Source organism: Montipora foliosa, chromosome 6 (genome assembly GCF_036669935.1).
Source record: "Montipora foliosa isolate CH-2021 chromosome 6, ASM3666993v2, whole genome shotgun sequence".
NCBI lineage: Eukaryota > Metazoa > Cnidaria > Anthozoa > Scleractinia > Acroporidae > Montipora > Montipora foliosa.
In genome coordinates, this window is record NC_090874.1 from 58,036,084 (window position 1) to 58,051,083 (window position 15,000).

The 15,000-nt window shown below is 39.2% G+C and overlaps 2 protein-coding genes and 2 long non-coding RNA genes across 6 annotated transcripts in view; 1 reads left to right on the forward strand and 3 right to left on the reverse strand.

The window, feature by feature from the left end:
• LOC138007907 (uncharacterized) overlaps positions 1-7,944 on the reverse strand; it is a 21,780-nt gene extending 13,836 nt beyond the window's left edge. Inside the window, exons 1-2 of the long non-coding RNA XR_011124129.1 lie at positions 7,817-7,944; positions 7,289-7,497 (exon numbers count right to left, since the gene is read on the reverse strand). This is a non-coding gene — a long non-coding RNA (uncharacterized lncRNA). The remainder of the gene's footprint in view (positions 1-7,288; positions 7,498-7,816) is intronic.
• Positions 851-15,000, forward strand: part of LOC138007901 (synaptotagmin-1-like) — a 19,620-nt gene continuing 5,470 nt past the window's right edge. The window contains exons 1-4 of one of the 3 annotated variants that reach the window (XM_068855027.1): positions 851-981; positions 1,202-1,351; positions 11,664-11,714; positions 13,721-14,241. In XM_068855027.1, coding sequence (XP_068711128.1) covers positions 13,868-14,241 — 374 coding nt within the window. In that variant the 5' untranslated portion in view covers positions 851-981; positions 1,202-1,351; positions 11,664-11,714; positions 13,721-13,867. Of the gene's footprint in view, positions 982-1,033; positions 1,352-11,663; positions 11,715-13,720; positions 14,242-15,000 lie in introns of those variants that run through there. The other 2 variants (XM_068855025.1, XM_068855028.1) reach the window with 2 other exon arrangements.
• Positions 2,645-6,872, reverse strand: LOC138007899 (myb/SANT-like DNA-binding domain-containing protein 3). The gene has a single exon (XM_068855023.1). It carries the CDS (start codon positions 6,124-6,126, stop codon positions 4,996-4,998), a length of 1,131 nt encoding a protein of 376 aa, XP_068711124.1. The 5' UTR covers positions 6,127-6,872; the 3' UTR covers positions 2,645-4,995.
• LOC138007908 (uncharacterized) overlaps positions 14,088-15,000 on the reverse strand; it is an 8,106-nt gene continuing 7,193 nt past the window's right edge. The window contains exon 3 of the long non-coding RNA XR_011124130.1: positions 14,088-14,194. This is a non-coding gene — a long non-coding RNA (uncharacterized lncRNA). The remainder of the gene's footprint in view (positions 14,195-15,000) is intronic.

The following is a 15,000-nucleotide window of genomic DNA, read 5'->3' on the forward strand; positions in this document are numbered from 1 at the left end:
TTTTGGTAGGCTAAGGCAGAAAGGGGAATTTGTATCACTCACAAGTTGGCCACAGTCCAAGTGGGACAGGACCACATCTTAACTGTAAATTGAAGTGAACACTGCCAGTAAGATCTCGAAAATGTTACGCCTTATTAGAATGAATCCGGTGAAAATCGTCCTACCCTATGCAAGGTCTCAGTCTGACTGTGTATAGATTCATTTAGTTGGGCCACACCTTGAGTGCTCCTCTGAAGTCTGCAAGGTTACCCCAACTGGGTTATTTAGTGGATATCATTAAAGGTGCACAACAGATCTAGAGAGCCACAAGACAAGCTGTAGAATGGAGAAAGACTAAAGCGGCTAATAACTCAGTACCTCTGATGCCTCTAGGAGAAAAAATTGATCTTATATTTCTTTTCAAATGTAATATTTATCTACCCGGCTGCAAGTGTGGGTTAGGTATGCTCGTACGAATTTATTTAAGCTCTTGTGTTTTTGTCGTGTAGCCAATTAAATATATGGAATGAATTCCCTTTGAGTTTAAGAGCGACAGCTAACTTCCCCATCATGCAAGTTCTGGCTCACTTGTCATGATGTAGATTAAATTAACGACTCGATAATCTAATAGTCACAAATTCTGTCAAGTTTTAAGCTGTCACTTACATGATCATGATATTATCATTGCCATATTTTGCTAGTCTAGTAGCCTCGGCTTATTGAGGGAGTTATTTTCCTGTAGAAACAGAAAGATAATAGACTCAAATTACAAGTTTCAGACCAGTTTGGTTTGTTTGTGTGTAATCTATTCCTGGTAACTCGGGAATTTTGACATGCTGTTTATCTATTGACACATTGCGTTGCAAACAACCCAACGAACTCCTGAACGTCAAAAAGTTGAGTTTTGTTTCACTCAACTTTCGTGAATTTGAAGATGATAGCTATTAACAACTTGTTTGGTTTTTATGAATTACCAATTAGTACTACGAAGTACGTCCAAAGGTAAAGATTAACTGAGATTTGCAAGTAATCTGCTTGCATTGTTGTCGCTTGCACTGAGATGCTGGCCAAAACAGACTAAAGATGCTCCACATACCGACAAACAAAAGAGCTATTTAACTGTCGGTTAATCAAGCATGACCTACTTGTCATGGACAAAAATTACAATATGTGAATTTAAAACACTTAACAGTCTTGGTTCTGGTGGGTTTTTCGTCGATAGGTGGTCTCCACAAACAACATTAACAAAGAAGAACTGGGAAACTTAAATCGTTGGCGTGAGATTTGTAGAAATCACTGTAGTCTGAAGAGAGTTTTCATGTACTTGGGAAAGATCTGACAGACTTGCCTAATCCGCAACATCATCAAGAAGGTATTTAAAATTAAATTTCTCTCTTCGAACCTGCAAATATTAATCTTGCTTTTGTCGCCTTACTTGTAAAGATGCAAGACACTTTTTTGCATTGGGAAGAAAGAGTTACCACGTTTTGGACGGTAAAAGCCAGTAATTTTCAAGGAGAGGCATCGTGTGGTGATAAATTTTAGAGTATGTTGTTTTGATTTAGTTGGCACTTTCTGCACCCAATGAAATTGACTTGTGAGCTTTAGATGAATTCGTTTGGATGTAGACTGGTAAGATTTTCAAATTGAGGGTTTCCGTTGAGATTTAAACGCTTCGTTGATTGACCCAAGGCCTCTTGATATGGTTAACTGAATATATACGCTTGAGGGATTTTTACATTTATCATAATTATGATATTAAGTATGAAAGACACAGGTAAATATAGTCCATAAACTGCCGTCTTAGGAGGTTATGGGTACGCTTTAGGTTGGTATATGTTGATCGACGAATACATGGCTTACTTTATCTTTCGAATCGCATGGCGGGAAGAGATTCTGGTTAAGTCAGGTCTTTATGCCCGTGTTGATTATCTATTTTGACAACCGATACCATTAGATGATCCAACTTACCAATATTGTTCTTATTTCCAAACAAATTGACATGAATTCGTCGGTAAATTAAAACAGCACCTTAGTTTACTTGGAAAGAATGCTAGAGTAAAGAAATAGGATCGTGCTCTCTATGCAATGGCCAAATCAGTTTTTAAGTTCAATATTGACACTACCATTAACCATGATAGGAAGCAGACAGTTGAAAAAGATAACGGCTTGTTAATGTAGCAATATAACTTGCTTTTAAACGGTCCAGTTGAAGCAGAAACTTCAGTGTTGGTTTGATATAATGAAAGCACGTCTTGGCGGTTGCCTTCAGTTTACTGTGTTTGCCTCATTCATTTTGAAAGGCGGTTGTGCTTCAAGTTGCAATGTCTACAGTGTTTTAGATATTCATTAAAATAAGGAAAAAGCCTTGGACGTTTCCAAATCTCTGTCATCTTTCGTTCCTTTCATTCGATTGGATTAACGATATCAGAAAGGGAATTTTCAATTCAGGCAAAACTCTTGTATCGACATAAACAGTACGTCTGTAAATCTCACCTCGTGTGGGTGGATTCAGACCAGGTGGCAGCTGTAGCTCCAGTCAGTTTTTGGAATCAAATCCTCTGTTTACTAGGAGGTCAAGAAATTATGGATGGTGGTTTCCAAATCTTGAAACAGTTAACTGATTTATCAGGGCATTCTCACAGATGGGAACCCATTGTACAGTACTAACTTCTTGGCTGCATGACATTTCAGTTATTTTATTATGAGAAATTAAAAGAAAACAAACAGACAAACAAGCCAAATGGTACAGCAAGCAAATACAAAAATACTGCACCAAATGCATATTTAATTTTTTAAGACAAAATGTCAGATTCAGTTATCATGATGCCTAAGTTACTTAAGGCGTGTCTGTTTAAAGTTACAAATTTCCTAGACGATTTAAAACAACACGTTCTACAGGACAGGAATATTATTGAGAATCCTTTGAAAAAAAATGATTAAACATCGGTGTTTTAAAATGAAAACTTATAAAAGTCCTATAAACAACTCAGTATTTCCTGCAATGCTCGGATGGTTTCAGCACCGGGGTCAAAATTCTTCATTCAGTGACCTTCTTCGTAGATTCACAGTTGAGATTTGTGTCTTAAGTTGATGGTTGGAACATTACCCTATAAAGGCCGATGAACAGTACCACCTTGTGAGTTATGTATGCAAGGTTCTAAAGTTTAATTTGCAATAACACATCGTGCCTATCGCCAAATCGACTCTGCATGAATCACACTGAGATCAATTATTGTCTTAACTTTCAACATTTCGCTTCCAGTAAATAAAAATTTTACAACAATATTTGACAAGAGGTAATCAAGTCGATATATGATCCAAACAAGATTGAGCAACGCTTCATTCTTCTTTGCAAGTTTTCTGAAGAAAACGAGTCCCAACCTTGACAGTTGAAATGACCAGCCAAGATTAATTCAGTTTCACTTTACAGTTTGAGTAGCGAAAACTGTAGGAGCCCTCTTTTAATACTATGATCAGCTGTCGCTTTAACTGACCTTAAATTGGTCAAAGAATTTCCATTTACTTTGACAACGATAACATAATAAAAGTTATTATTTACACATACCCTATCGAAACATGGCCATGTTTTTACTCAAATTTCAGTCACACTTCACGGTCGACTCAGGAGAACACTTCGTCGCTGTTTAATTTACGGCATAAACTGAGATAAATCCAGCTAACTCACCAAAGGCTAGAATAACAAACAGCTGGTGCTGAATGCATGAATCCTCTGTTTTAAAAGATCGACTTAAAAGCATCTTAAGGTACCTGATTACAGCTGCAAAGTTGTTCTATGTGTACACTGAAGAAAAACTTAGGGCTCAAAGTTGTTTCATCTATACTTATATGCATATGAGTTGTTCAAGTGACATGGTCTGTATTAGTAAGTTTTAAACTTGCCTTGCGTTCGTTCAATCTCCTAAACAGTTGTGGACTTGATGTTTAGGGAAATATATGCAACATTTGTATGGTCCAAATTTTACATTTCCCCGAATAAAGTGCTCCTTCGCTCGCTACTCCGTTGTTCACTAGTATTTGACACTCCTGAACTGCCTTTGCAGTTCTCAGGGAATTCCGTTAATCGCAGGTACATACATTATTCCCTGTACGAATAGTAACTGAAGTAAGGTATCGAAAAGAACCCGCTTCATCGCAACAGGGAATATACACTTTACCAATATTACTATTCATGATTATATACCATATTAATTTAGAACCCAAACTCTATGAGAATTTCGTAATGGAGAATCATGTATTCACGTATACACTTGGCAAAGCACAATAATTCTGACAGAAGATTTCCAATTTGCGCGACGTACTTTAAAAATTTACCACTGCCAGTTGTCAGGCGATAAAATCCGGCGCTTGGCAACACTGAGAGCTCTGAATTTAACCGTTCGACGATGTTATGTTAGTTGCCATCTGAGTTAATTAGCCCGCCATTCTTCACAGAAGATGCTTTTCCGATAGACGCTGGTCTTATTACGATTAGAGCAATCATGTTTGGGTGACAATATTGTCCGAGATTTTTTTAGTGAAGGTTATTTTAAGCAAAATCTATTTGCACAAATAGTTAGAATTGACTGTTAAAAACAAAACTATACAAATGAGCACCATCGACTATGCTTACAAAGCTAACAATCCATTTGAGGCTTAACTTGGTCCCAAGGGTGCTCAGAAGTAAAAACACGAAAATGTAGGGAGCAAAAATCTCATTGTAAAACATTAATTCTGCGGTGTTGTACGTCAAAAGGTCAGTCGAATAAAATTTTAATACGAAAGTTTTCACAGAGAAAAACTTAGAGAATTCACAGATTCATGGAATAAACGACCTTAATTTAATAATTTGGCTTTAAGTTTTGGCTTACATCACAACAAAGATATATCAAGATTTTTCTCTTTTTTGGTGAATGTTTATGGCATACCGATTCAACGTCAAAGAACAGAAAATTCAAATGTAAATCAAATAATCGTGAACGCGGTAGGGAATCGCTGTTATTAATTGCAATGATGTCAGTCCATTTGATCTCGCAAGAAACGAATTTCAAGAGAAAGCTTTTCCTTTTCCATGACGAGTTTCTCTTTTTCCAATGCTAACTTTTCCTTCTCAAGAATTAGTTTATCTTTTTTAAGTCTGTCTATCTCAGCTCGCACGTGCGAGCTGGGTTCGTCTTGGAAGTATTGATCTGAAAGCTTCCTCCTCTTGCTACTGATCACGTGCGAAATTGACGAGGGAAGCATTCGCCTTTGTTGTGGTAACAAAACGCGTTGATGCTTCGAAGAAGAGCTGATTGCATGGCTTGTGTTGCTTGTACTCGGCAATTGTCTTGGGAAAGAACGCGCGGCGGAAACGACAGTCACTGGAACGGTAGACGATGAAACAACAACGTTGCCACTGCCTCCCGGCGAAGCGTTGACTGTATCATGTTTCTCTTGGTCGTCTGCTTTGGAAACAACTGCAGCACTTCCACCGGAAAACTGTGATTGTGTATCGTGGTTACTTTGTTTTAGACCTTCAATTTCTTCTGTATCTGAAGGCGCGTCCAACACTGAAGGTTTCACGTCTTGTCCTACTACCACATGAACGACGTGCTGTAAGCCATTGCAATCCTCGTGAACAGACGTTTCACTGCTATCATCTTCGTTGGATTCGCAAGCTTGCACTGAAGCTTGATCGGTCTCATTAAAACTGCCATCAAATTCGTTTTCCAATCCCGGAGATTTCACTAAACTTCCACAATTTGAAATAGTTATCCGTAAAATGTCTACGATTCTTTGACTAACCGGGGAGAGTTTTCTCTGGGAAACCGATTGCTGACCATTCTCCGCAGACGGGGTTATCGATTCTAACAGTTCCTTCTTAGCCGCTCGCACCATGTTCTTCCACTTTCTCTTCAGATCATTGGCCGTTCGTAAAACAATTGGATTCTTGCTGTTGTAATCGCCGCAAATGCGTTTCCACACTTCCACCTTGTGTTTGTTAGTGGCGGCATCGTTTAACTTGGAAGTCAGTATTTTGGCGTTTCGCTCAAACTGGGATATCAAGTACAAACTCTCCCCTTCAGTAAAGTTAGGCTTTCGCTTGTTAGCTACAAGTAGCAGATCCAGTGAGTCATTGCGTCCTTCGCCAGAGTAACCCTCCATCCGCGAATCGCAGCGCCGATCGAATAAAGAAAATCACATGGATTAAAACCGCCCAAAACAACGAGCGAAATTGAAAACTTTAGCCTGATTGGAATAATCGTTAAGCCCGGCGAAAATCGTGCTGTAATCAACGTTCCCGGTAAATTAACTAATTCTCAGTTTCAATATCAAGTGACCTTTAGTGATGTTGACGTTAAGTCAACGGCCTAAACTAGGACTCTTCGATTATTTGCTTCATCTGCGCGGCGACTAATACAGGTCTTAATATAAATAACTGCGAACACATAATGCGTGGCTCTCAGCACGTATTATGTTAATCCCATGACGTCATAGAATTACGAAAGGAGTTAGATCACAAAGCCTTTCATATATCAGATTTTCAGTAAATCCGGCTTTAGAAAGAAACGTGCTTTGTACAGTTTGAAAACCTGCCTGTTTTTATCAAGCCGATCTCGCCAGAATTTCTCAAAAGCGGAGCGAACAGTTTGTGATTTTATAACTTTAAAATAAGAATTAATTAGCTGTTGAAACCACTGTGGATCGACATAACCTGAACATATTTCTTTCCGATAGTACTTTAAGAAAGAAAAACGGCTGTAGCTTCAAATAAGACACCATAGATGACAGTTGTAGTTTACCTGCCCAAGAGATTATCATATAAATGGTGCATAATCCGCAGCCATCAAGGAGTCTTGCCAAAGGAAATCTACCCGAATTAATGCTAGCTCGGCACGATCAGTTCCAAAAATGCCAGGCTTTTTTTTTTTAATTTTAATGGACCTGTTTTTGACTAAACGCCTTCAATAAAGTGGCTTCTTAAATAAAATGCCAATGACTTAGCTGTGAAAAGGCAATTAGACACATTGTGAGTGCAAGAGTGAGTGTAATCTCATAGTGTGTCATAGTATTAGAAAGCAATGGTTGACAAATGTATTTGTTCTAGTGAGAATTTGTTGCCAGTTTGCACTGACGGAAAAAGTTCTCGCCTGTATGCACGAGACTGTAAATTCCAGGTAGTAAATAACACTTTCACAATAAAATAATAGGAAACAGCCCTAAAATGGTTTTAACACTTTCTATCAAGACTTCTCACCCTATGTGGCTACCCTCCCCTCCCCCCTTCCCCCCTCCCCCCCTGCAGAAAAAAAAAAAGACTGCTTACCTGTGGCGCAGTGTTGGGTACAAATAGGGTCATGCGTTGAATCACGGCTTAGAAATTGCTGTCGTATCATCAAGGTGACACAATACTTTTGCTTCCTTACGTCATTTAGCCTTAATCCTGAACTCTCCAGATTCTTATAAATGTCAAAGGGAAGTCTTTGAAGCAGTGAAAACTTCATCTCCATTTACTCGGACTGTATATCTTTCGCTCTATGAAAAAAAGCGTGGTCAACATAATTAACGGATGAATCCATCTGAGAAAAATTTCGCAACATATCAGACCACCTTTCGTCACCATTACAAAACTTTGAACTAAGCTACTAGGCATAAACTCGATAGGCGCCTAGTTCTCGAATTCACCAATCACCGATATCGGTTTTTAAAAATCATCTTTTCCCCCGTTAAAAGACGTGTCTGACCTGACCTTGAAGAATACCTTAATGAAAACCTTAATGAAGGAATGACTCACAAACAAGTTGGGCTGTCTTAAAGATCTTACTCAAATGACCTTCGCCTGTTCAACTCTTACCTCTTCTACAATGAGACTCAGTCTCACATACACAGACAATACAAATGGACTCGGACAGGACGTTTTGCAAGTAATCGTTCAAACGGGGAAGTGACTGACTTGTTTACTGGAAACGGAACCGATCTTAGGCTTTTGTAAAGTTTTCTTGCAATTTAATACGAGACCGTGCTTAGAACTGTTTACAAAACGCCCATGGAATGCATGCATACATGCACGAACTGCGTTTGTCCCTCTGCCCTACCCCCGTCCCTCCACTGAGCGAATTTTCCGCGATTTTAATTATTTATTTCGAGGAATGTTAAATAGCAAAAATGAAGCAGCATGATGCTTGTAATTTTACAAGATCAACCGGATTTGCATGATAGACCTTGGTTCTCTGAAAGTAGCTCGGATGTCGCCCAAACGATTTGGAAGCGAAGTCAATGCCTGTTGTCTATGCAAATTAAAAATCAGAGAGTTCATCACAAAAATTGTTGTCAAATATTTGCTCTGTTGTTTTCCCACACTATTCAGCCGTGTCGTGACAAGTGTTTTCTTCAGTATAAAAAACAAAGAACACAGTTGGTAATTAGTAATGACCATCATTATATGACTACAATTGTAGCTCCGTGGGCGGGCAAGATGAACCAAATCCCGCGCTGTGATTGGCTAACCGAGCCGGCAAGATGGAGCTATACTGCCAGCTCAGGATTTCTCGCTTGGTCCCGCAAGATCAAAGATCATTTCTTTGGTGTTTTATTTATCAAGCTTGTTCGGTCATAAACACGCAAAGAAAGAACCTGGCCCATATCCAGCCACCTTGACCTTACGCTTGGTCAATAACCCTTATATAATAGAAAAAGAGGAAAAGTTCTTTTTTTTGGATGGGGGGATGGGGTGGTCATGGAAAAAGAGGCTGATTGCCATCGGAATTTGTACTTTGTATCATGGTCCAAGAGATTACTTCCTAGCTCGTCCTTGCGACTGGATGAATCAAGAAATCACATGTTACGGTAAACAGGAAATACCATAAGAATTCCGTGGAGAAATCCCGTGCATTGTTTACAAATTGTTGTTTCCGTTCTCGGATAGGATTTCCAAGATATAAGATTTCCGGGCAGACTCTTACACTTTGTAAAATATCTTAAGAGGAAGTGAAGCCATTGTAATACCGTCTCCAAACGGTCAACACGGAACTCAAGGAAAAAGTCGTGCTGTACGAGCGGCATGTATTTTGCGCATTTCTTTTCGATTCTCTTTTAAACAAGTGCGTGAAACTGACCAACGACCATGTGTGCAAAGAACCGTCAATCGCTTATTGTTTTTATTAATTAAAAAAGAGCGTTCCCAGATCAGTGGCAAGATACTTAGCTATCACTGGGCAAGTGAACAGGAAGCAATTAATGAATTGTTACTCACTTTCCGTCGGAATGTTCTTCGAGATCTCACGTATCTTCATCGTTCGAGCAACATAATGGTTAATTTTAGCCTCACTTAGCTTGTCCCTGATAAGTAGTAGTAGTAGGACTGAGTGGAGTACAATTCAGGGAATAATCGGACTAGTAATTTAAAAATGGGCCGCGCGAGGCCGATTTGAAATTACTAGCACGGTTACCCCTGAATTGTACGACACGCAGTCCTATTACTTGTTAATCGTAACCATAACAAAATGGGAGGATAACAGTCTTTGAATACCTTTTTGTGAGAAAAAGTTAAAATTATATTCAATCTGTTGTGCAAACAGTAGGAAAACAGCGAGAAAAACCCCATCCAAGTGCATGTGATTGACGCGCGAATGGCGCAGGTGTCCAATTACATGTATCCAATTTTGTATCCAAAATTGGATACCTGTAATTGGAAACCGACGTGATCGCGCGCGCCAATTACGTGACAAACAGGCGCGCACAGAACAAATCAGATTCGAGAATTTTGTAGGAGTTACGATTAGAGATATTATTCCTTCGACTGAGTTATTTTTTAACCCTTGCATGCACACACGGAAATACGTTCGTACCAGCTCTTAATTAAGTGCGTCATCATTACAAAAACTGGCAAGTGTCGCAACAGGATGCATGCCTTAAGTATAGTAAAATGGATATATAAAAAATGGAATAAATTTGTTTGCCAACACTTATTCCTGGGGTTTAAACTTCATGAAGCAAGATTGGAGGTTCCATTTTAGAACCCTTAAGATGTTTACGAAGTTTCCCTGAAAGGCAGGGATTGGTCTGCCTCTACTCAAACATGCCACGAATATCGTTGATCACCAGGGACACTTTTTTGAGAACTGGATGATTATGTTAACTTCGCAGAAAAAGCTATATCAATATAAAAAAATGAGTAGGGCACCGTTTGTCGAAAGTCCCGTAAACTATATTTTCGCTGCTGTGTTAGTGTCGATACTTCGTTGCAATGCAACTGCGAACGATAGCAAAAAAAAAAAACTGCCAAAACGTAGTCGCCCGAGGAGATATCTTACCGTCTCGGCTCATTTCTGTCATTCAACGGAGCTTGTATCTCGGGCCTTGAAATATCTGCTTTAATTGCTGCCTTAAGACAACTTATATTACGGCTTGTTGTCGTGAACATTTTTTTCCCAAAAAAATCTCTTGAAATTACAGCATGTCGCGTTATTGAAAAGTTCTATTTCCTTATCACAGTGGACATTAAAAAGACGTTCTGTTGATGCAACAGAATGTGAGTGTTTATGCAAACTGACTCGTTAATGAAAATCCCAAACACTAAAATTAATGTCAATTGAGTTGATTATTGCGCAAATGAAGGTAGCTATACAATCCAAGCAAATAATTCACGTATAAAGATGTAAATGCTTGTCTGTTAATACTATTGAATCTTACTGCTTATGCTAAAATTGTTCATGAATGTGCTTTCGCATAAATGAATGATGTTTGGTCAGTATAGTTTTGCAGTATTAGTTTAACTACAGTAAACACCCGCATATAAGAACACTTTTTTTCAGGTTTAAGGTTGATCGTGTTCTTATTTTACCGCGCACCGGTGGCTCAGTTGGTTGAGCACCGGGCTGTTACGCGGGAGGTCGTGAGTTCAACCCCGGCCGGACCAACACTCAGGGTCTTTAAATAACTGAGGAGAAAGTGCTGCCTTTGTAATTACATCTGCAAATGGTTAGACTCTCTAGTCTTCTCGGATAAGGACGATAAGCCGGAGGTCCCGTCTCACAACCCTTCAATGTTCATAATCCTGTGGGACGTAAAAGAAGCCGCACACTTGTCGTAAAGAGTAGGGCATGTAGTTCCCGGTGTTGTGGTCTGTCTTCTGTGGTGTATCATGGTTGGGAGGGTAAATGCTCGGAGATATTAGCTACACCAAGGCGGCTACTCTAAAAATCCGAGGGTAAATAAAGATATATGATATATGAATATGATAGATATATGATTTAAGGGGTGTTTAGTGAGAAATCAGCCTGAAAGTGTTCTTAAAATGTTCTTAAAATTGGTTTCAGAAATACTTCAAAATTATATATCACTAGACGTTTAATTAACACACGATGCTGTTTTGTAGTAGATTTTATAGTTTGTAATAGTCCTGAACACCATAGTACTTTGATATAAGTTACTGTACTGTATTGTTTCCCTTCTCCTAATACCCCTTCCCTTTGTATTGAGAACATGTTTTATTTATCAGGCTGATTTTGTTGTTATTTATATGCTGCTTTATTGGCCAAATTTCAGCCTGATGTTCTTAATCCACTTGTTCTTGTATGCAGGTGTTTACCATATTGGCACAAATGAAATTTATTCTCTGCTATCTAATGAACAGCAAAAGGTGTCATACAATTACAACACGCAAATTGGTGTACTGAGTTTAAACCCCTTTTACATTACAGGAAAAAGTAGCAAGGCAAGGATGATAATCGAGAAGAGTAGCTAACATTCTGGTAAGGCAAGGATTGTTTACACATGCACTTTTTTTATCCATGCGTGTGTTTCCTTTAGGCAGTGCTATTTTGCTCCAGGCATGCGCATTTTGCTAATTGACAGACAGACAGTTTATTCTCTAAAACATAAACAGGTTTACAGAGAAGTATAATGAAGACTTAATGAGAAAAGGGCAAAAATAGTTAAACTAATACCTTGCCCTAATTCAACACTGACTGATGGCGTTGGGCTTGTTGATGTTCGTAATCTCCATCCTTGGCAAGGAAAACAAACGAAGCTGAAGAGAAACGAATGGCGACAACGTGGAATAAAGAAACATAAACGCAAGGAATTGAGGAGGAAAAAGCGTTTAATGAGATACCGCGACTGCCGAAGGAAAACACAGTTGCTTCGCATGCTCGCGATGTCGACACTGATTAACTCTCCAAAGGAATGAAAAATTGAATGGTTTCGTCAGGTCCATTAACTTCAGTTCCTTCCTCCTTGTCAGTCCTCGACCCCAATCTCGACCCCAGAGCTCTTCTCTTGACTAAGGGAGAGAAGAGCTCTGGGGAACCCTGAAACAAAGTGTCTTCTCATTGGTTTTCGTGAAGAATAATCAAAAGAGGCTCTAATTGGTGCATTCATGTTAGCAGGAGGAGTGAGCAGGCTCCTTAAGGTTCAAATAGAAAATTTTTGGCTACAAGAACCCTTACGGCGCATGTTCTCCCACATAGAAGTTCGTTTTCCAGAGGCTTGGAAATGAGCATGCGTTTTAAAGTTGTGGCATGCGCCAAGGCATGCGCGGAATTATCAATAATTGGCTTCTGGGCAAGCGGGAACGTTTTCACGTTCTTTTAAAGGGCAAGGTGCCGTCCTTTTCGTCCTGAAATAAATATTATCCTTGCCGGCTGTCATCCTTGCCTTGCTGTGTTTTCCTATAGTGTAAATGGGGTTTTATTTTACACAAACTGTATTTTATTTTCTAGCAAAACTTGGTTTAAAAATGTACACATTTTTCTGACGCTGAAGGAACAAACCCGATACAAGATTCTTACCCATGGATAACGGACTCTTTGTTCACTGCTTACGAGCCAGAAGGCCCATCAGGCCGGCGCTTCTTATCTCCGGTTTCCGTAGCATGAAGCGTCCAGGAGCCTGTTTGTTCAAAAGCCGATTAACTTAAACCAGGATTAGCGTAATATTTTGTTTCATGTTTTCAACTTTTTGCTGAACGTTTCTTTTGCTTATTTTTTTTTTTAAGATTGACTTCCTCTAATGTAAAGTTTTGTCGAATATCAGCGTTGAACGGCAATTGGAAGTAGAGAAATTAACTCCTTGGTTAGTTTTTTAATCTGGGATTCGCGTTAATCGGCTTTTGAACAGCCGGGCCCCAGATGTTTTCCTCTGGCTTCTTTGCAATTGCTTAGGTTGTTGCGTTCGAGGAGAACGTATTCTAATAGTGTCAGTTCCGCGGGATTTCCCTCGGGTGTCGATCACGATGCCATACGATTTCCGCGTTTGGAAGCCATCTTGTTCTGGCACAAATAGGCCTCGATCTCAAGGGATAGTGTTATGGCTTGCCCAAGGGACTGAAGTCAAGTCCTGTCGGACGGGGTTACGACCTGGATAGGTGACCGTCCGGCAATATCCCGTTCTGTAAGCAAGAAAGGCTACTGATATCCCACAAAAATGATATTGCAATAAGACATGTATTCCATAGTTGTTTTTAATAAAATTATTAGCAACAAGATAACAGTCAAAATACTTACAGTGTGATTCCTTCACTACTTAAGAAGGGTACAAAACAATTCTCTCCACAGTATGCAACTACTTTCAAACACCTCGTCGATGACAAAACAGGAACCAGTACAAGGCACCTCACTAATCCCTGCTTGTTTTATTAATTGCCATGACTTCTCGCTAGGAAAAGTTATAATTTTCATTGTTATTGTCATCATTACTTTTAGTGCTCATATTATATTCCATCTTAAAACCTTTTAATATATATATTTTCCTCTTTTAGTCAAACTCATCTTGGTGGTCACTTTACAATGCAAGATCCAGTCACCTGAGTAAACCTTTCACACCTATAAAAAGGATGTGAGAATCAATCAAGAATCGGCTTGTCGTATAAAGTCACATTTACAACGCACACGCATGACTGATAAGCATGCCCAGAATTCAAAGCGCGCGTCACGAAACTGACTTGCTGTCGAGTGGCACTGGAACCATTGCAGCACTGCTTGTCCTTTCCAGTGTAATTGTTCTTGGAATAATCTGTAAATACTTCCGCAAGCTTTGCCAAAGGGTGAAAGAGCGCTGGAAGAGAAGCTCCAAGAAAAGACAATCAAAACAAGAATCCAAACCAAGGAGTGCTAGCGCTGTCAGAAGCAGTAGTGAAAATAAGTCATCGAAAACCCGCGAAGGCGGAGTAGTTTCACCGGAATTTTCTATCCCCTCCTCACGGAGCTATGTAGCACAGCAGCCTACACCAGACCTTGCGCAAGGCAGGACAGGAAGAACAAATGACGAGAAACGTTTTACGTAAGTTCTACGTTACAATGGTTTCCTCCTTAACGTTAATGAGTTTCCGGTAAAAATACAAAAGAAAAAAGGACAATGTTATTAAAACTGCATGAAGAAGAATCTCAAACAGGATTGACAGCGAGTAATTAATCATGAATAAATTCATTGATAATTAAAACATTAAACTACATACATGCATAAGGCGATGTACCGATAATAAGTAAATGAAGTAATACATAAGTATCTAAAGTTTACTTGTATCATATATCGTCGATATAAGAACAGTTTTTAAGATTGCACTTAAAACCGTGCCTATTAAATGTTGTCTTGAAATGAAGAAGAGTGTCTTTTCTAACAAATTATCTCCTGAAATGCATACCGCGGTAATTTCATTCACGTCTTCTCTCACATATATCTCCTCTTGTTTCAGAGAATTGCAGACGTCCTAGCAAATTAGTAAAGCTAGTCGACTATGGCCGACCAAGTAATATTAGGAATTAACATCACTCGCATAGGCAATTTCTGCAATTTTGCACAATTTTCAGCATTCAGTTAGAGTTACTGCACTGTAAAACGCACGAATCAGATGAATGCGATCGGCTCGCAAATTAAAACATTTAAGTCGTAAGAACGCCGTAAAGCTAAATGGATAGTAGTCCTACGCTTAGAGGCGGATCTAAGGGAGGGGTGCAAGGGGTGCGAACCCCCCTCCTGAGGTAACCTGTGGCTTTCTAAAATAATGAGTATTCTGCAAAAAAAAAAAGCCCAGTCAGTTAA